Genomic DNA, 20,163 nt, shown 5'->3' with positions numbered 1-20,163 from the left:
AAGGAATTAATGGAGTATTTGTACAATATGTATAATAAGGGTTTAGCCGTTTAGAGATGTTCGATTCAGTAGATATCAGATGTTTATTATTCCTGGTATTCGGATGGTTATTCTGAATAGTATAGATGTATTGTGTTTTTTTTTTTGGTGACTAGATGTATTGTGTTTAAAAAATTAGTAATATTTTATCTTGAATATTTATTTTTTAACTCATATTGGGCCAAATAAATAACTCATTTTACACATTTGGTAAAAATTTCAAAGCAAAACAAAACAGCACAGATATATATATATATATATATATATATATATATATATATATATATATATATATATATATATATATAAAAGAAAAACCAGAATGAAAGCAGAAACTTAGAAAAGAGAAGAGAAGAGAAGTCGAGAATGCTCAGAACGATTGCGTTGGGGGAGCCGGAGAACGCTTGGCAGCCCCGCGACTTGGCCCTTGGAACCGTCAGACTCGAGGGACTCACTCACTAGACACTAGGGTTGGCGATGGAAATGGAGGAAGGTATTTTAGACAATCCTGCAATGGAAAATGACCCTCTGAGAAGCGCCACGTTCCAACGCTTGAAATCATTGTCCTTGCAACTTCTGCAGCTTTTGCAGAACCCTCACACTGTCACTCACTCCCACGCTCCTATCACTCACCTCCTTCACTTCCTTCAGACTTCTTCTCCCTCCAATTTGCAGCCCTTCTTCGAGTATGTATCGACTTCCCTTCACTATTTATTTATTTTACATTCTCTACAAATATGATAACTTTATTATCCATGAATATCTGATGAACTACCGGTAGTAGTCTCAATAGCTAAATACTCTGGTGACACATAGTTTATAACAGGACACAGTAATGTAGTTCAGTCATTTACCTAGTCCCACCCAGTAGGAAAATGCGGTTATCCTTATGTTTTTCGTTGTATGTATTTTTATTTAGCTGCTTTGGCAAATGAAATCCTGTTTCCGAATTTTGGAATTTATAGGATTGCTTCTTGTGATTATTTGATGCCTACTTTTTTTTACGGTGTTAATTTTCGTTTTGTCTCTCTTCTTTCAGCTACACTTTGTTTCCATTACTTTTGCTTCTCGATGCAGCAATTCAATGCAGATCTACTCAGAAAGTTGATTCTCAAGAAAAGTTTACTATGTCAGATATTCCAAACTCAACCCTGAAAGTGAGTGATAGTGTGGCTGAAGGTGTAGTTAACTGTTTGCAAGAGCTTCTGAGGAAGTGCTGTTTGATGTCTGTGGAACAGGTAGGTGGATTGGCCTGTGGTCTGGATTCTATACAAAATATGAAATATTACTTTTGGAATTTAATTTACTTTAAATTGGCTTAATTAGAAGTAGTGTGTCAAATGTGTAATGACGAACTTTCAACATTAGGGGAAAAGAAAAAAAAAAAAAAGAATCTAGGGCACATGTGTTTTGTTCACTTCGCATAAACTGAAAATTCCTAATACAGAACTGAAAAGACAGAGTAGAGAAAGAAAGCGAGAAGAGATATTTCTCTAAATTGTGTTTATTGACTCAATTGAGTGACTGCTCTGTTTATATAGAGAATGGTAGCCTTTTTTTGTTTGTTTTTTTTTTTGGGGGGGGGGGGGGTCGGTGGGGAGGGAGCTACCACACTGGTAGTTTGGACCTTTCACTGTTAAGTTAGTTACAGCTGTCCTCCTAGGAAGTTGTTTCTATTCATACTTTTCTCTAAGCCTAGCTGAGACTCCCGAGCTTACTCTATTAATCCATGAAAGCATTTTATTTTTTATTTTCAATCCCTGAAGCTAAAGCACGACCAAATTGTATTACAATCATAATGCTCAAGATTGAATTATCTCTAATTATTTTTATAGCATAAAATTGAGAACAAATGAGAATATTCATGCAATTAGATATGCCTTTCTGTGGTTTCAGCTCATGGTTTCTTTAAGTGATCCGTTGTAATGCTTCTTTACACTGCTTTGCAAACTTGCTATGATTTGAACTTCTGGATAATTTCATCATAGTGAAATGGTTTTAAAAGTAAAGTGCAACAGACATTTAGTCTCTGAACAAGTGAGTGCTTGGAAAAATGTTTTGTTGAGGTATTTTTGGTAAGTCAAAGTATATTGATTTTCCATGTTGACATAGCCCACCGAAATTAGCCTTGAGCAGCTATTTAAACTGACTCTTGCTGTGTTGTGTTTTTTTGTGTAAGAGAAAAGTAAATGAAATTGAAACTCAATTGTGATGTTTTTTAACAGATGGTTGTGCTATTAAAGAAGTTAACGTATGGGGCCTTGCTTACCCCTGCTGAGGCTTCAGAGGAGTTTCGTGAAGGAATTATTTTGTGTTTCAGGGCACTGCTTATGGGTTTATCTCCCTGTTCTGATGTGTCTTGTTCATGTAAACAAATTTCTGGCATGCCTGCACTTTCAGATGACCTTCATAATGATGCAATCCATCATAAATGTTTCAAATCTGGTTCAGAGTCAGAAGAATGTTTACTTGCATTTCTCCGATCTCAAAGTGCATCAGCTGCTGTTGGACATTGGCTTTCACTTCTTCTCAAAGTATGTTGACATAATTTTGTTTGTTTTGTTTTTGGTTTAATTTTCTTGGAGAAACACGGTTCAGTTCTTTCAAAATGGTTCTTAGGCTCTTGGCTACATTTTGTAATAGAATAACCAAACTATATTCTAAGTGCATAATTGTAAGTGCATTATGTTATATATTGATCAAGACTGGGGATCTAGATGCAAACCTCCCTGTCTTCTTGCTATTGAAAGTTGGTTACCTGATATTGTTAGTCTGTAGTAACAATTTGGTTTTATGAAAAGGCTGCCGATACAGAGGCTGCAAGGGGACAAAAGGGCTCTGCAAGACTTCGAATTGAAGCATTCAAAACTCTGCGGGTACTGGTTGCTAAGGTAATTTTAGGACAGGTTATTTGGGAAGGTTATGATAGTTATTTTTTAAATTTATTTATTTCTTTTGAAGAGAATTCATAGATCTCAAAGGAGAGTTAGTATCTGCTCAAAAATAAGGTAATAGAGGGGGGAGGTGGTGCACAAACAAGTTAATTAGTGAAACAAAGAGAAGGAAAAAATTTTGAGTAAATAAACATCTTGGTCCATAAAAGATTCATGTGATATCAATCTAGGCCCTAAGTCTCACAATATCAAATAAGTTATTGAAATTCACCTATGATATCACTTTAATTCCTAAAAGTTTTTGACATCAAATAAGCTCCTTCATTAACATGACATCACTTTGGTCCTTGAAAGATACATGTGACATTCACTTGATCTCCCTCTTTTAGATGAAGTTCGATTTTTTTCCCCTGAAGACTTGCTTGATGTTACATATATTCTTTACTCTTCAGTGACCAGAGTGATGCCGCATTTGAATTTCTAGGGACTTATTTGGTGTCAAAATAGTTAAAGAACTGACATAAGTCCACATTTAAATTTTGGGGCTCTGATGGACATAAACAATGTTTTAGTGACTAATTTGATATTTTGATGTCAGTCAGATGCATGTTTTAGGGCTAAAAAGTATATCCAGAATAAAAGATATTTTATTCCATTATAACAGTAAGCATAAAAAATTCTTGAAATGTTAAAAATTCCAATTTAACTTTGCCTTTCTTGCATCTATAAAATCATATGCTTTCAGGCTAGCAGAACCACTTAAAATGAACATCATATAACTCTATAAAGCACTAATGTGATCTATGAACCATAGGTAGTCATCAGTTTGAATTAGGATTATATACTAATTAGCAATATAAAGAGTGCTTTTGCTGTCTATAGCTTTTCCTATAGGTCACTTTAATTCTTTAATACTTCTTCATTTTGTATTAGACTTTGTACTTACTAAAAGATGCATCAAAGCTATACTGTGTTCCGATCTTAGCCAATACTTTTTGCATGTGTGCATGCATGTGCGCTTGCGCTCGAGTGTATTCGTGCTAGGGTGTGCATAGCATGCTGAATATACCTTGCAGTCACTATTCGTACCCATACTAAAGAGTATCCTCCTATCTTCTGTAGTTATTCTTCTCTTCGTCATATTGGTATTCATCTTTAATCAAATGGGAAAAAAAGGAGTATTGTGAACTAGAATTGTAGCCTATGATTGGGTAATTTTTGTGGTGTTTTTGGTGCTGTGGTTGGTCACTTTATTTTTTGGACAAAGGGATTGGTGATCCCTTCAGAGCCAATATTTTCTTTCCTACATTTTGCCAGCCTTTCTCTATCTTATTTTATGCATATAATCAATTTATTTTATTGGCCTACTTATGCAGGTTGGTTCTGCAGATGCATTAGCCTTCTTTTTACCCGGTGTTGTTAGTCAATTTGCTAAAGTCTTGCATGGTGCAAAAACAATGATTAGTGGGGCAGCTGGAAGCATGGAAGCTATTGAGCAAGCGATTAGAGGTTTAGCAGAGTTTCTTATGTTAGTCCTTCAGGATGATGCTAATGCATTTGCCATGGATAATGAAGTGACTTCAAACTTTGATTCAAATGGTCTTAAATCCAGTAGTTCTCTTTTGAGGGAGCTTCGTCATTTGCCAATTAAAGATAGCATTAAGATAAAAGCTGAGGAGGATGGAAGTGTTGAGTCAAGGGAAATCCCTTGCACACGAAGTCAACTTCAAGTAATGGAGAGTACTGCTCCTTACCGGGAGAACTCGTCCTTTCATGTGAATCGAACAAAAGATTGGGTGCAGAAAACATCAGCACATGTAAAAAAGCTGTTGTCTGCAACCTTTCCACATGTAAGGCTTTATTGTTGTTAATTTCCTTAACATTTTTAGTTTCAGCAGAATCTAGAGTTTCAGTGCTTTCTTTGTAGTTAGATATGATAGTGATTTAATGTTTTAACTGACCAATGAAACCATCGAATCTCAGATCTGTATTCACCCTTCACATAAGTTGAGAAAAGGACTTGTTGATGCCATAAAAGGACTCTTAGTGGAATGCTGTCACACACTGGGGGAGAGTAGACTGATGTTTTTGGTGAGCTCTGAACTGCTTATCTGGAACTACTGTTTGTTAGGTTTGTGACAATGTGCCATCCATATGTTTTTCCTATAATTAACATATATTCTGAAACTTGCTCTAGTGAGTCTTAATATTCATAATAGTCTACCCTTCAAGATACCCTCAATAGAAAAAAACAAACAATAGAAAAAACTTATTTTAGGCATAGTTTCCAAACTTGACATGTCTTGAGAAGAAGTTCCTCTAAAATTGTCATGGGTTTTACACCAAATAGAGGCCAAATGTGTAATACTTTTCCACGAAACATGCATGTCTAAAAATCTACCATGCGAGATGTGAGAAATATGCTCCAACCAAATACTCCAAATAATGGCTTATAGGGCACATGCCTCAAAGATTTGGCTTCCTATGCTCTCCCACAAGCAAGAAAAATTAGTCAAACAACTACTGTGGTATGGCACACCAAACACTCCCCAAAGATGGCAAACGAAATGTTGGCAAAGTTGGCCACAGGACAATGCATAAAACAAATGTGATATTGATTCTGAATTCACCCTACATAACACACATCAAAGAAAATAGTCTTATGTGGCCTCCAAACCACCAAAAATATTATTGGTATTATGTTAAGGATATCTATCCAAATGAAGTATTTGACCATAGGATGAGCTTTGGGGTCCAAATTAGTTCTTTTGCTTTTCTCTTTTGATTCTCTATCTATATTGTTTCCTTTGCAATAATAAATTTTCATCTTCTATTGAGAACAGTAAAATTCTCTAGCCAGCAACACTCAATCATGGAAAAGATATTCACTGTTGGATAACTTGTTTTATCCATGTCTATCTCATTGGTCAGTAGAGGAATAGGGGGCATGGGTTGTCTTTGGTTTCAATTTTTTGGTCCAATACATTGGGGAATGTACATCTAAAACTTTTTAGCTATTCTTATTAAGAATTCTTCTTTCACTCGATTACCTTTCTTTTCTACCCCAATTTTCTATTGGAATATTGTTTACAAACACATTCATTTCATATGTTTGATACAATGCGACTTCATGTTCCATCATCTGGGTAGTATGTTTTTAAATTAGCTCATTATTTGTTTTAATTTCTTCATCAAAAGGTTATTTAATCTAGTGACTGTATTAGAGTCATTTGATAATTTTTATAGTCGCGTTTATGGAAATTTTATAAACAATTCTGTCGAGGTAATTCATTTTCTTTTCATGGTTATTTGCTTCACCCCTACCCTTCCGATCTTAGTTTATTGCGTTTGGCTTTTAGAGTATTTTATTGGTAATCTTCTGTTGTTAATTGGTTTTATTTTAATTTGTTTTGGTAATGATTCAGGAGTGCTTATGTTCCTTAGTTGTGGATGACTCTGATGATGTGTCTTTAACTGCTCAAGATTTCCTTGATTCGTTATTTTTCTCACAACATTCAAAAGCTCTTATAGAACATGATGCTACAGAGATATTTATCAGGTGCTTCCTTCTATTTGTGCACAAATACATATTCTGATGACAGACTCCTTTTTTCTTTTTTCTTATTCTGCAATATTATTTATTCCTAATTCAGGCACCTTGAAAAGCTTCCCAAAATGATCCTTGGAAATGAGGAGTCACTTGCAGTATTACATGCTCAGCAGTTACTAACACTAATATTTTATTCTGGTCCTCATCTGTTGGTGGATCATCTCCAGTCTCCTGTATGTTCTTCCTATATTATATGTTTCTGTTTCCCTAAATACGCATGTCTGTGTCAGTAACCGACATGTAATAAATGGAAGAACCACGGAAGAACCTAATATGAATCTTGTGTTACAAAGTGGTAAGTTTAACATGGAAAGATAAATTAATGACAGGACATCTGTATCATTGACATTGGAATAGGGCTTTGTTTGGTAGATCCACTTTCGCGATACTGATTTAGGAAACTTTTGATTGCTAAAAAAGTTTTTCTTTTATGTTGGGGTAAGTTAAAGAACTAGGAAAACTAGGTAATTGGGAAAGTGTTATGGTATTGAGAATGAGGTTAATAGTGCATGCTAAGTAAATACACTAGGCTCAAGGGGACAAGGTTTATATAATCACTGTAGGCATAAGTATTTGAGGATCATCATTATATGACTCCTCCAGTGAATTTATTTTCCTTCTTCCTCGTTTTTGTTTTCTCTTTACCTTTCTACTATCCCTCTTAACAAACTCATGTGGGCTGAGGTAGATCATATTTTACCAAGGGTTTCAAACTGTACCTATCATTCTAACAGCTTCCAACTACTATGTGCTTTATTTTTTGAAGTGTTTGTGCTGTGATATGGATTGTTTGTAACTTCTCTTGTTTGTTAATGCTGGGTATGCAGTCAGGAGGAGGTGTTATTGATTTTATTCACAACTCACAGATAAACACGCAAAAGAGAATTGTTTATTGGGAGCATAAATCCTTGACTTTGAAAGTACTCAAAGGAGTAAGGCTCCCCAGGATACCTTTAGCGTGCGTTTGGTTGTGGGTGTGTCTACCCAAGACACAGACACGGTAGTACTCGTTCTCTGTTTGGCTAGTAAGACACAAAATTCTGATAGGTACGGGAAGACACAAAGGCACATAGAGACACAAAATTTGTGTATAGCACCAAGGGGTGGAACACTGATCTTGAGACATAGACAATATTTTTAACATTAATTTTTCAAAATTACCCTTCAAATCCTTCTCCTTTCTCCATCTCTTTTCATCCCTTCCACTCCCAAAACACAGAGAGTTTAACCTCTCATCTTCTCTTCTTGCCACTCCGACCACCGCCGCCTCTCTTCCTCCTTTCCTTCCACCCAAATCACCGTCGCCTCTCTTCTCTTCGTGTCACCAGACCACCACCGCCTTTCTTCCACCCAGACCACCTCCTGTCCTCCCTTTCTTCCATTTAGACCACCGCTACCACCCCCATCCCTTCCTCCCTTTTCTCCCCCTTGCTTCTTTTTTGCTCTTCACGGTTGTCTCTTCGCTGCCGTCACCTTTCGTAGTTGTTGCCTCTACTTTACATCTCGTCGACGATCCATATTTGCGAACGGTTCTCCCTTCTGTCACTATGTTTCCAGATCCATTCTCCATTCTCTCGCGCACCGTGTTTTCAGATCTGTTTTCCTTCTGTTATCATGTTCCAGATCTGTTCTCCCTTCTGTCACCATTTTTTTTTGTTTTTGTATAATTTAATTTTGAGTAAAGTATCGTTTTTGTCCCCAACGTTTGGGGTAAATCTTATTTGTGTCCGTAACGTTTAAATCGTCCTATTTGTATCCCTAACGTTTGTAAAAGTGATTCAATGTTATCCTGCTGTCAATTACACATCATGAACGCTTTAGTTTGAGTTTTAAAAATCTTTTTTTAAAGTTAGAATACAAATGTCTGGGATAGAATCGATGATCCACTCCGAAAAATAGCTCATCAAAAGTTGAAACTAATTCCTACAACATTTACATAATTCACTTTTCTAAGGAGATAATTGAATCTAAACACAAAGAGTGGGTATAATATTAAAATCAAACACATCCAAGTAAGACCTAATTGAGAATGAATACATCCAAGTGAGAATAATTGAAAAATATAATCTGATTTGTTAGTATAATTGATAGTAGGATAACATTGAATCATTTTTATAAACGTTAGGGACACAAATAGGACTTACCCCAAACCTTGGGGACAAAAACGATACTTTACTCTTTAATTTTTTATTTGTTTGAATTTTGGTTAAGTTTTGTTAAAATAATGTTGTATTAATTTTGTTGGATTGATTTTTTTTTGTTGATATTTGTTGGATTAAATTTGTTATTTAATTTTAGATTGTTATTGGTGATTGATTTTGATTGAGATGGTGGCTGATTGTTAATGGTGGTGGTTTGGTTGAGATGGTAATTGTGTAGTGGTGGTACTGATAATAATTTACAATAAGGGTAATATTGAAATTTAACAAGATTATGATTTGTGTCTTCTATCTTGTACTTGTATTTGTATACCAAACAAATTTAAAAATTTGTGTCTTAATGTGTCTATGTCTTTAGTGTTTATGTCTCTGTGTCTATATATTAAAAGATACACAAAACAAACGCGGCCTTAGCTGTAACTAGTATAACCCAGCCCAATAACTTGTGTGTCTATTAATTCTGAAAAATCAGGATATCTTTTGTTATAACTAGCATAAGCTCATCTCAATAACTCTCAATAATGTACTAAGGTGATAAGACTAACACATGTTCAACCTAGAGAATATAATATACATGTTACTTGTATATAATCCAGGTTGTTTGGGCTTTGTTATCACATGCTTCTCATACTCTCATAGTAGAAGAGAGATCAGATAGAACATGATGCCTTTTATTTATCTGTTTTACACATCTTTAGTTTAGTCATAGTAAAGTCTTTTCTGATTTATTTTCCATGGAAATTTCTTATTTCTTATACCTGAAAAGCAATCAGGTGGGAGCTGCTAGATTCCTAGATGTGTTTGCAACTTGTCTAAGCCATAATTCAGTTTTTTCTGGTTCACTTGGTACACTCATTTCAACAAGTAGATCTTCAACAATGGGATACCTTCCCTCCATTACTGAGTTGAAGTCTGGAGCTAGTTTCTTCAACTATGGACTTCCTCGTATAAATTCTGGTTTATATGAATCCTCGAAGTTTAGCCTTATTGAAGAAAACAGTATACAAGAACCTCTGAAAACTCCCCAGAAGAACTATGAACTTCCTCATATGCCCCCTTGGTTTAGTTATGTTGGTAGTCCTAAACTATACAAGCTGCTTGCTGGGATTCTCCGACTCGTTGGTTTATCTTTAATGGCAGGTGATTCTGAATTCAGTGTGTTTTTTCTCCTCCTGTTGCTCTGAGAGTGTTTTACTATGACATCTACTGAGTTTATTATCATTTTGTGGCATTGATAGATAGAAGTGAAGGGCTTCTGTCACATGTGACTGAGACCCTTCTTGGTTACTTCCGTAAATTGGTTTCTGAGCTCCGTTTGAAAGAGTACAATAAAGAAAGCTGGCAGTTGTGGTATGACAGGACTGGTTCAGGACAGTTATTGCGGCAAGCAAGCACAGCTGTGTGCATGCTCAATGAGATTATATTTGGTCTATCAGATCAAGCAATCAATGGTTTTTCAAGAATGTTCCATAGATCTACTAAAAGAGGAGTCCAGCCTCAGTCTTACAAACTTGATTGTACATTTTCTGAATCTTTGTGGAACATGCCAAAGGATAAAGTCATAAGGAGTTATTTGGTTGATTGCATTGGTGGGATCTTACATGAGTATTTGTCTGCTGAGGTGTGGAATTTACCACTTGAATGCAGAGTAGCTGACATGGACCTTAATGTTCCAGTTGAAGATATTAGTCTATACTTCTTTCAGGATGTTGCTATGCTACATGAGGTAAGACATTTTTTCCCTGAAGCTGACATGGCATGTTTATTCTCATCCATTTGATGATATTACCATGTTCATATCCTCTAAAGTAGATTACTGTAACCTCCATGATATCTTCCTTGTGATTTGCGTAATAGGTTATTATTGACGGAATTGGAATCTTTAATCTCTGCCTTGGAAGAGATTTTGCTACAAGCGGTTTTCTTCATACTTCTCTTTATTTGCTGCTGGAAAATCTCAGTTCTCCAAATTTCCATGTCAAAAATTCTGCAGATTCTGTCTTGCATGTAGTTTCTGACATGTCTGGCTATCCAATGGTTGGTTTGTCCATGATAATCTTGATTTACATTTTAGACCTTTTTCCATGGATGTTAACTTACTAAATATGTCTTTATGTAGGTTGGACAGTTAGTTTTGGAAAATGCAGATTACGTGATTGATTCAATATGTCGACAGTTGCGTCATTTGGACCTTAATCATCGTGTTCCAAATGTGCTAGCATCCATACTTTCCTACATTGGAGTGGCTCACAAGATATTGCCTCTACTGGATGAACCGGTATGATTATCTCCTCTTAGTACTGTTTTAAGCCAATTAGTGCATTGTTCTGGAATACCCTTTCCCTGACAGAGAGACTAGGTTCAATGTGCTTAGTTCGGGGGTGAAGTACAAGTTTGTTGGCCTTTTTAACTTTTTCACTAGCTCATGCCTAGTGTTCTAAGTGAACTGTCAGGGCATGTTCATACTAAATGAAATTTCAGGTCTTGTGTACAGCAGAGCTCCAACTGCAGATATATATTACTGTGGGTTCTTTATAAGATTTGGTCCATATCTTGTTGAAAGCTTTAGTCCAAAGGCCAGTTGTGTTTGAATATCCTTAGGCCTTAGCTGTATCCATTTTGGTTACGCTCCATGAAGATGATGCGTAGTGTACTTCAGTTGAAATAGGTGCTTAGAAACCATCAGGAAATTTCTGAACCTAAGACCAAAATCTAGTGCATATTTGCAAGATCTGAGAGAATTCAGAGTTTAGGTTGTTAGAATTTGTGATGGTAACCTAGAAATATATTGTATATTTAGATGTATATCAATATGATGTATGATGAGGAGTGCGTATTTATCGTAATAATGAAATAAACCTAATATCAAATTAAATAAACATAAAATCAATATGAGGCATACTTAGATTTAAATCTATAATATCCTAAAGGTATTCTAACATAGGTTGAGCAGGTGCTCAAGGAAAGCGGAAGATGACCCTCTGGCAGTATTATCACTGATATAATAGGATGTAGATACACTATTTCCATGAAACTTGAACAAAAGTTCTTCCTAAACTCTGAAACCATCCCCATGGGGGTTGTTTAAGATTTTGTCTTTACTCTCAACCCTGGGGTTCAGTCATACATATTGCTCGATGAGTGACCATTTAGGAAAGCAAAGTGGAAAAAATGTCGAGTATCCAATCTTTTCAATGTTCCATTGTTTTATTCTTTTTGTTTTGTTCAAATATCCAAGAAAGTTTCTTTTTTTATCCAAAAAGAAAAAAAAATTGGCAAAGGTTGATTATATTAACAATGCTCAATCTGTATTGGGAAATGTTTGTGATTGCATTTATTTAGAGATTATTTATGAAATCATGTGTTCCTCTTGTGCTTATAGTTGTAAAAGGTAAGGAATTGCTGTCTGACATGCTTAAACTTTATTGATTACAGTTCTATGGTCTCATGATTTGCAATTTAACAGATGCATGCTGTCTCAGTGGAACTTGAAATACTAGCTAGACATCAGCATCCTGATTTAACAATTCCATTCTTGAAGGTGTGTTGCTAACTTACTTGTTTCCTCTGTGTGCCTACATTTCTTTTTCTTATTGTGAAATTGTGTTCTCACTTCTCATTACTTATTTACTGTATTTATTTAGATGTCCTCATTCTTCGCCCCTTTATTCTTTTGGTGGTGTGGGCTTCTCGTGAAAATTCTTACTAGGAGTCACCATTCACAATTGTAATTTTATATGTGATAAGAAGTTGGAGTTATGGAGAGAAGCCCTAGAAGTGTATGGTCTGCGCATAAGCCGTAGCAAGACGGAATATATGGAATGTAAGTTCAGTCTGAGAAGGGAAAACTCCAATATAGAGGTGAAGATTGGAGAAAACATCCTGCGAAAAGTTAAAAGTTTTAAGTATCTTGGGTGCATCATACAGGATAATGGAGAGATTGAACAGGATGTAAATCATAGGATCCAAGCAGGTTGGTCAAAATGGCGAAGTGCATCTGGTTTTATATGCGACAAAAAAGTGCCTTTAAAACTTAAAGGTAAATTCTATCGCACCGCTATAAGACCGGCTATGCTGTATGGTACGGAGTGTTGGGCGGCTAAAGGGGAGCACGAACATAAGTTGAGTGTGGCAGAGATGAAGATGTTGAGATGGATGAGTGGTCATACGCGATTGGATAAAATAAGGAATGAAGATATAAGGGAGAGAGTTGGAGTAGCACCCATTGTGGAAAAGATGGTTGAATCGCGTCTTAGGTGGTTTGGACATGTGGGAAGAAGACCGATAGAACATCCAGTCAGGAGGGTGGATGAGATGGAAGATGGACAAAGGGCGAAAGGCAGAGGAAGACCTAAGAAGACCATCCATGAGGTGGTCAAACGAGATCTACATGTAAACGGTCTCTCTGTAGACATGATACATGACAGAGCACAATGGCGTCGTTTGATTCATGTAGCCGACCCCACTTAGTGGGACAAGGCTTTGTTGTTGTTTGTTTTGTTTTGTTGTTATAGGATCAGGGATCTAGCAGAATTAAAGGGATTTTATTGATGAACTAGGGATTGCAAATCACAATCCCTCATTGGAGTACACTGTTGGAACTACCAACTGTGGAGAGAATTTTTTCCTCTCCTGAACTAACAAACTTCACAAAATTTTCTAACTGAATTGAAAACTAAGTAAGCACTGGTATTTATAGGTAGCCACTAGGACTAACACTACTGTCCCTAAACCTGCTAAACTAGCTCAAAAAGAACAAACAAACCTGTTTCTACCATTACTCTGCCCGCTGGACAACCACCTTGTCCTCAAGGTGGAACTCTGGAAAGGAGCTCCAATTGCTCCATTGCCTCTGGGACGGCTTCATGCTCCAACCAACCCCGCTCTTCAGCCTTAGGTTCCATAACCAGCAATTTGAATTCCTTGTTCTTGCACACATGCTCTGCTGAGTATGGTTTATCACAGGAAAAGCATTCGCCTCGTGCACGTTTAGCTTTGTACTCCTCATTGCTAAGGTGCTGCACTCCCTGCTGTTTCGGAGGCTCCACTCCTGATTCCGCACCCTTGCTTGCCGGACCCGTCGCCGCTGCTGCAAGTACCGGCTTGTTAGTAACGAAGTTGTGTCATATGCGTACCCACACTGGCCAGGAGCAGCCCGCAGTGCCATGTTACGATTCTCTACCTTCTGCGCCAACTCCATCAACTCATCCACGGTCTGGAACAAGAACAGCCTGCACTCCTGACTCACCTCAGGCTTCAACCCACTCAAAAACAAGTCAATCAACAATTTTGGAGCGAGACCTCGCAGAGGACATGCGTGCAGCACAAACTGATCAACGAAGTCCCACACAGTGCCTGTTTGTCTCAGCCTCAACAGCGATTGATAGGGACTTTGCAACCGTTCAGGTTGGAAGTGACGTGGTAACACCATTTGGAGGGACTGCCACTGCAGCGTCGGTGTGGTTGCCTCCCACCGCGAGCCATTCCTCCTCCGGCACTGCTTTGAGCAAGAAAAACTGCTCCATATGCTCGGTCCAAGTCATATTGTCCTCACCGTGAAAAATCAGGAGTTCCAGTTTTCTCCACTGCTCTGATGCGAGCCACCGACGGCCTGGTGCGATGCCGGAGAACTCCGTTCGTGACGGATCGGAACACCCTGCTCCATGGAATCCACTTGCGCGTCGATCCTCTGCAGCATCTCCTGCAGCGCGCGGCACAGGTCCTCAAAGCAGTCAAATCATGATTCCATTGCATCCATTCTCCCTTCCATTTTCTCCGATCATGGTTGCACCATTCATCACAAGCTTCCAGGATCCGTGGACTTCTGATACCAGTTGATAGGATCAGGGATATAGCAGAATTAGGGGATTTTATTGATGAACTAGGGATTGCAAATCACAATTCCTCATTGGAGTACATTGTGGAGAGAATTTTTCCTCTCCTGAACTAACAGACTTCACAGAATTTTCTAACTGAATTGAAAATTAACTAACCACTAGTATTTATAGGCCGCCACTAGGACTAGCACTAGTACTACCCCCCTAAACCTGCTAAACTATGCTCAAAAAGAACAAACCAACCTGTTTCTATCAATATGCATATTACTATATTAGAGAACACCAGCCTTCAGATACTCCTCATTTTATTGCTAAAGAAGTTACAGCAAGCAGAAGCAAGGCTAGAGAGCTGATAGACTAGTCACCATCTAGTTAGTAGTATTCTAGGTAGCCTATTAAGTTATTAGCTTCGTAACAGCTGTTATACCTGTCCTTCATCTCCACCTTCTGCAATCTACTTCTCTACTTCCCCTGCATCTATTCAAGCTTACTATAATTATGAACCTCATTATATACGTACATCTCCATATAATCCATGCATTCTACATTGCATCATCACATTACCATGCACATTCTCAGCATGCTTCTTCTAGGGTTTCTACTCCTTCCAATTCCGGTTTCAACTATGTGGCATTAATAGCCATACCTGAATCTGTGATCAATTCGTCATAGTATCCGGATTCAGGAGCTACAGCTCTTGCTGTTCCACAGTACTCAAATCTTATGTAGCATGCCTTTCCTTACCATGGTTCTGATCAGCACCATGTTGGATTTGGCCAAGGTCTGTGCATTTCTCCTGTTGGACATTTCAATATTCGTTCTCCTTATCTTTTAAAAGTAAATAATGTGTATTCATTCTCCTTATCTTTTAAAACTAAATAATGTGATTTATGACCCTAAAATTACTAAAAAATTTATTACGGTAGCCCTAGGGCCTAGACAATCACTGTTTCTTTGAATTCTGGCCTTACAATTACTTAGTCAAATCACAGGCAACTAGGGATCTTCTCCTTGTGACATATCACTATATCAGGGAGAGATGGACTGTATTGGTTCCCATACTGCATATTCCAGCACCAGCTCCCTCACCCGCCAATTACTAATGTTCAGAATAGTGCTCACAATGCTAGAGCTGTTTCTGAGTGTTAAGTTTTCAGAAACAACTATGCCTAAACTTGTTTTAAGACATTATACTTCCCTTCAGCATGTATCTCTCTGAATGGGTAAAAGTAAAACAATAAAAAAAACTTAATTCTGATACCAATACTTGTCTTTGATTTCAGGCTGTAAGTGAAGTTGCCAGGGCTTCAAAACGTGAAGCTTGTGAATTGCCCCCACAGGCAGAGTCACTTGCCTTACATGTCAAGTCTGTAATCTCAACTGCAGAAGAAACCTCACAAGGTTCAGATTCAGAATCCACCTATAAGATTGCTGTTTTAATTTTTATAGTTCTCATTAAAACTTGATGTTGAATTCTGCATTGTAACCTAAATACAAAATAATTCCTTCAATTAGTAGCAGTTACTAGTGGATTTTTTTTTTATAGTAACAATGGTTGATCCTTGATTCTTACTGATTGAAGTCGTTGCGTGTAGATCAGTGCGAGATAATCTTATTCAAGTTAAATGATTCTAGAAGATATAGACAAACAGTTGGTTCTATTGCTGGTTCATGTGTTACTGCTGCAACCCCTCTTCTGGCTTCATACAAGCAAGAGATATGTTTGGCTTCCCTGGATATAATTGAGGTATCATTTTGTTGAAATTGAAATGCTTTATCACTTCAATTTATTGCAATTGACGTAGTTTATGGGAATTATAAGTGTATTATTCTTATCATTTTGGATTTTGGAAGCAGTTTTGTTGATTTTTCACTAATTGGTAGACATTCATGCTGCTATGACTGTTTGAGTTGTGTTAACCAGAAAACATAGATAAAAGGTCTAAAGTTGTGATGGACATTGACAGCTACAAATTACAAAGTAACGCGTGGAAGAGGAAATTAGCGATGGTGAAAATAAGTAAAGATTATTGATTGCCTCGATGCCTACTAATGGATTAATTCACTTTTTTTTTTTAAATCAAATGTGTATAAATAATAAAAAAAAAGTGAAATTAGTCAAGATAATAAGTATGTTGCTCTTCTAATGATTGGTCAAGTTTTAAGAATAACAAAATATATTTTATAAATGAGTAAAGAAAAAGGATATTTTAGGAAGAAAAATGTGCATGAAACCTCACCCTATCCCCTTTATAGTTACAATTTAAGTCTACAAGGGAATCATTAATTAATTAATTAGCATCGTTGATAGTAATTAGTTATCCAGGCCTTAAGAAAGTAAAGGAACTTGCACAGCTAGGCAAGATATGAACACTCCTGAGCAATCCAACAAATATTACAGGGATGATGAATATATTTGGTAGTCGATAGATATTCCATAAACATCGGGTTATTACAATGCAGATGTTGACACAAATGGCAAGTGTTGGAAAATGCTTGTCAGTTATTGTTTTCTTTGATAAATATATAATGATGTCCTTTACTCTTTTCTTTGATAATGATTGATTATTTTGGGAGTTCAATTAAAACAATCAATTTATCTTTATTTCCCTTGTTGCTATTTGGATCTTTTCTGGTTTTAGGATGCCATGTTAGCATTAGCAAAAGTTGAAGCAACATATAAACATGAAAGAGAAATTAGAGAAGCAACAGAAGAAATGCTACAATCACTATCGTTGTATCAGTTGAAGGATTCTTTGGACGCTACTAAAGAAGGTGTTGATGAAAATAGGCTGCTACCAGCAATGAATAAAATATGGCCATTCCTGGTAACTTGTATTCAGAACAGGAACCCAGTGGTGAGCAATCCCTCTGAATTTTTTTTTCTCCTCGTTAGCATTAGGTTTTCAATTCTGTCATCAATATCTGGGTGTAAATGATGACCTGAAGTCAGTTGTTAAATGGCTAGTTCAAACTGGAAACTGCTGACCCAGTTGGTGGTCTGGGTCAGTTTTGCAATTAGACCGGGAATGCATATAACTGGTCAAAGTTGGTCAAACCCAGACGAACTATCATATTTTGACAACGGACTGGCCGAAGGATCAAACTGGACCATGCCGTCGCTTCTGCTCGATCAAGCTGGGTTTTTTCAATAATTGTTGAAACTGGGAGTCATTCATGGACCTTTTTCTTGTTAAGCGTCGTACTTTGCCAAATTACCATGCGTTCCATCATATAACTTAAATATTTATTTCATTTATATCCGGGTCACACTGTTCAACCAGTGGCCCAGTAACGCAACTAACCCTTTCAATCACAGTTGATTCTTAACTGCATTAAAGATACATATTGAATGCAACTAATTTTTGACAGGCTGTCAGAAGATGTTTGTGTGTTATCAGCAAGCTGGTGCAAATCTGTGGAGGAGATTTCTTCACACGACGTTTCCAAACTGATGGGAGGCACTTTTGGAAACTTCTTACCACATCCTCATTTCAGAAGTCCTATTTCAAGGAAAAGACCCCTTTACTACTTCCTTATAGAAGCAGTACCATGACTTCAGAGGATTCACTGGCTGAGACTTCCTATATCAAGGTTCAGATTGCACTGCTTAACATGATTGCAGAATTGTGCCAAAATAAGAGAAGCGCCCCAGCATTACAACTTGTTCTAAAGAAAGTAAGCGGTCTAGTTGTAGGGATAGCTTGTAGCAGCGTTATTGGACTCCGCAAGGCTTCTCTGAATGCCCTCCATGGGCTTGCATCTGTTGATCCTGATCTGGCGTGGCTTCTCGTAGCTGATATCTACTACACTATGAAGAAGACAGAAATATTTTCTCCACCTAGACCAGATTTACCTGAGATATCTGAAATTCTCCCCCTTCCTACTTCTCCTAAAGAGCATCTATATATGCAGTATGCAGAGCAGAGTACTGGTTTTGACATAGATTTAGCCTCTTTGGAGGTTGTTTTCCAAGACATTAATTCTCAATATCAAATGTACAGGTGATATCCGAATTTGGTCATGGAAAACCATGTGCCTCTTGTCTTTTCTCGAGGCTAATCTCATGAAACTTATACCATCTATTTATAATATATTAAAACAGAGACTAAGTAACTCTTTCAATACATCCGTAATCTTTTAACTTTTTATTATCATGTCACATCAACTTAAATGATTAATTGGTACAATTTTTTTATTACTTATCTAATTGAATAATTTTCGATTAATTATCCAAATTAATTTCTGAGATTTAATATCAGATATTTTAATCTTTTAAATTTTAAAATATACAAAATAGTGTATAGTGTTCATCTCTCTTAGACAATATAGTCCTTTTCTAATTTGATTCATTTAATCAAAATGACTGTTTTGAAATTTTTAATTTTTTTTTTTCAGGATTGGTTTGATATTTTTAAACTCTGAGAAATGTTAAGCAAATTGGATGAAGATTGTATTGTTTAATAAAGAAAAACATTCGAGATTGTTTCATGTATTTTGAACTCTAAAAAATCAAAGTATTCGATTTTTAAATTCTTAGATTTGGATAATTACTTATTAATCTTTTACTTTTATATTGTCATATAAGTTTAATATAAATATATATAACAAGATAGCCTTTTAATGTATTGGTAGTTTTATAATTTTTTACTATTATGCTATGTCAAATTCAAGTGACTAATTGACAATTTTTTTATGATTTATCTAATTAAAAGGCTAATTAGATATATTAAAAGGACGCCTTGTTTCGCCACATCATTGGAATAGTTTTCTAGCCGCGACCTCCTCTCCATCTCCTCGCACAATATCTTCTTGGTTTTGGATGATTTATTTTATTAATTTCGGATGTTTTTTTTCTTAGATTTTGGATATTTTTTTTTTGGGGTTTTTGATAATTTTTTAAAATAATTTTAAATGTGTCTTTTTTTAGTCTTCAAATGTTGTTTTTCAAATGTTGTTTTTCGAATAATTTTGAGTGTCTCGTTTTTTTAGATTTTGAATTTTTTAAAATAATTTTTGGATATCTCATTTTTCTTAAGTTTTAGATATTTTTTTTGTTATTCTTTAAATATTTCTTTTTATTAGATTTTGGATATTCTTTTTATATTGATGTTCTTCTTCCTCCTTCTTCTTCTTGTAGCATTTAGATTTTTATTTGGTTTTGAATGTTTTTTATTTAATTTAAATGTTTTTTTATGATAATTTAAATTTATATATTTTTTTAAAAAAATTACTAATTAGTTATAATTGGCTGTATCTCTTGTTGATTATCTAGCACAGTTAGTCATAGATATCGCCGTAGCTAATAGTCTCCTTGTCCCATCTATTTCTAATTTAGCAGGAATCTTTTTCCCTTTTCTAAGAGTTTTTTCGCATTAAATTAGTACGAAAAGCAATGTCTCTAGATCTGCTTACTATGAATGCCAATCATTATTCATTACATGGAATGGATGTGCCTAAGAATGTTTCATACTAATGCACTCCGGTTCTTATGATGGGTTCCAATGTAAATAGATCTAGTTTTCATCATACATACATAAACTTAGAATCCCAAGTACAACGACCAATTCTGGATCATGGGAAATCCTTTATATATTGTTTGTTCTACCTACCTCTATATAGTT

At 36.2% G+C, this 20,163-nt stretch overlaps 1 protein-coding gene across 3 annotated transcripts; it reads left to right on the top strand.

Annotated features, from left to right (window-relative positions):
- Positions 1-332: 332 nt before the first annotated feature.
- Positions 333-18,666, top strand: LOC112786936 (uncharacterized). 3 transcript variants are annotated; one of them, XM_025830313.2, is made up of 17 exons: positions 333-725; positions 1,079-1,277; positions 2,265-2,573; positions 2,841-2,930; positions 4,310-4,783; positions 4,917-5,024; positions 6,359-6,492; positions 6,587-6,716; positions 9,476-9,842; positions 9,941-10,428; positions 10,560-10,739; positions 10,822-10,980; positions 12,169-12,243; positions 15,823-15,940; positions 16,135-16,286; positions 17,182-17,397; positions 17,912-18,666. In XM_025830313.2, the coding sequence occupies exons 1-17, from the start codon at positions 517-519 to the stop codon at positions 18,545-18,547; spliced, it is 4,044 nt and encodes a 1,347-aa protein (XP_025686098.1). In that variant the 5' UTR covers positions 333-516; the 3' UTR covers positions 18,548-18,666. The 3 variants fall into 3 exon arrangements, 2 of the variants coding, with proteins under 2 accessions (XP_025686098.1, XP_025686099.1); XR_011878290.1 differs by having other exon boundaries at positions 343-725; positions 16,140-16,286; XM_025830314.2 differs by having other exon boundaries at positions 359-725; positions 1,117-1,277.
- Positions 18,667-20,163: the final 1,497 nt, after the last annotated feature.

Source organism: Arachis hypogaea, chromosome 20 (genome assembly GCF_003086295.3).
Source record: "Arachis hypogaea cultivar Tifrunner chromosome 20, arahy.Tifrunner.gnm2.J5K5, whole genome shotgun sequence".
In the NCBI taxonomy this organism is placed as follows: Eukaryota; Viridiplantae; Streptophyta; class Magnoliopsida; order Fabales; family Fabaceae; genus Arachis; species Arachis hypogaea.
Note: the sequence above shows the minus strand (reverse complement) of the source record. Positions and strands in the feature narration are given on the sequence as shown.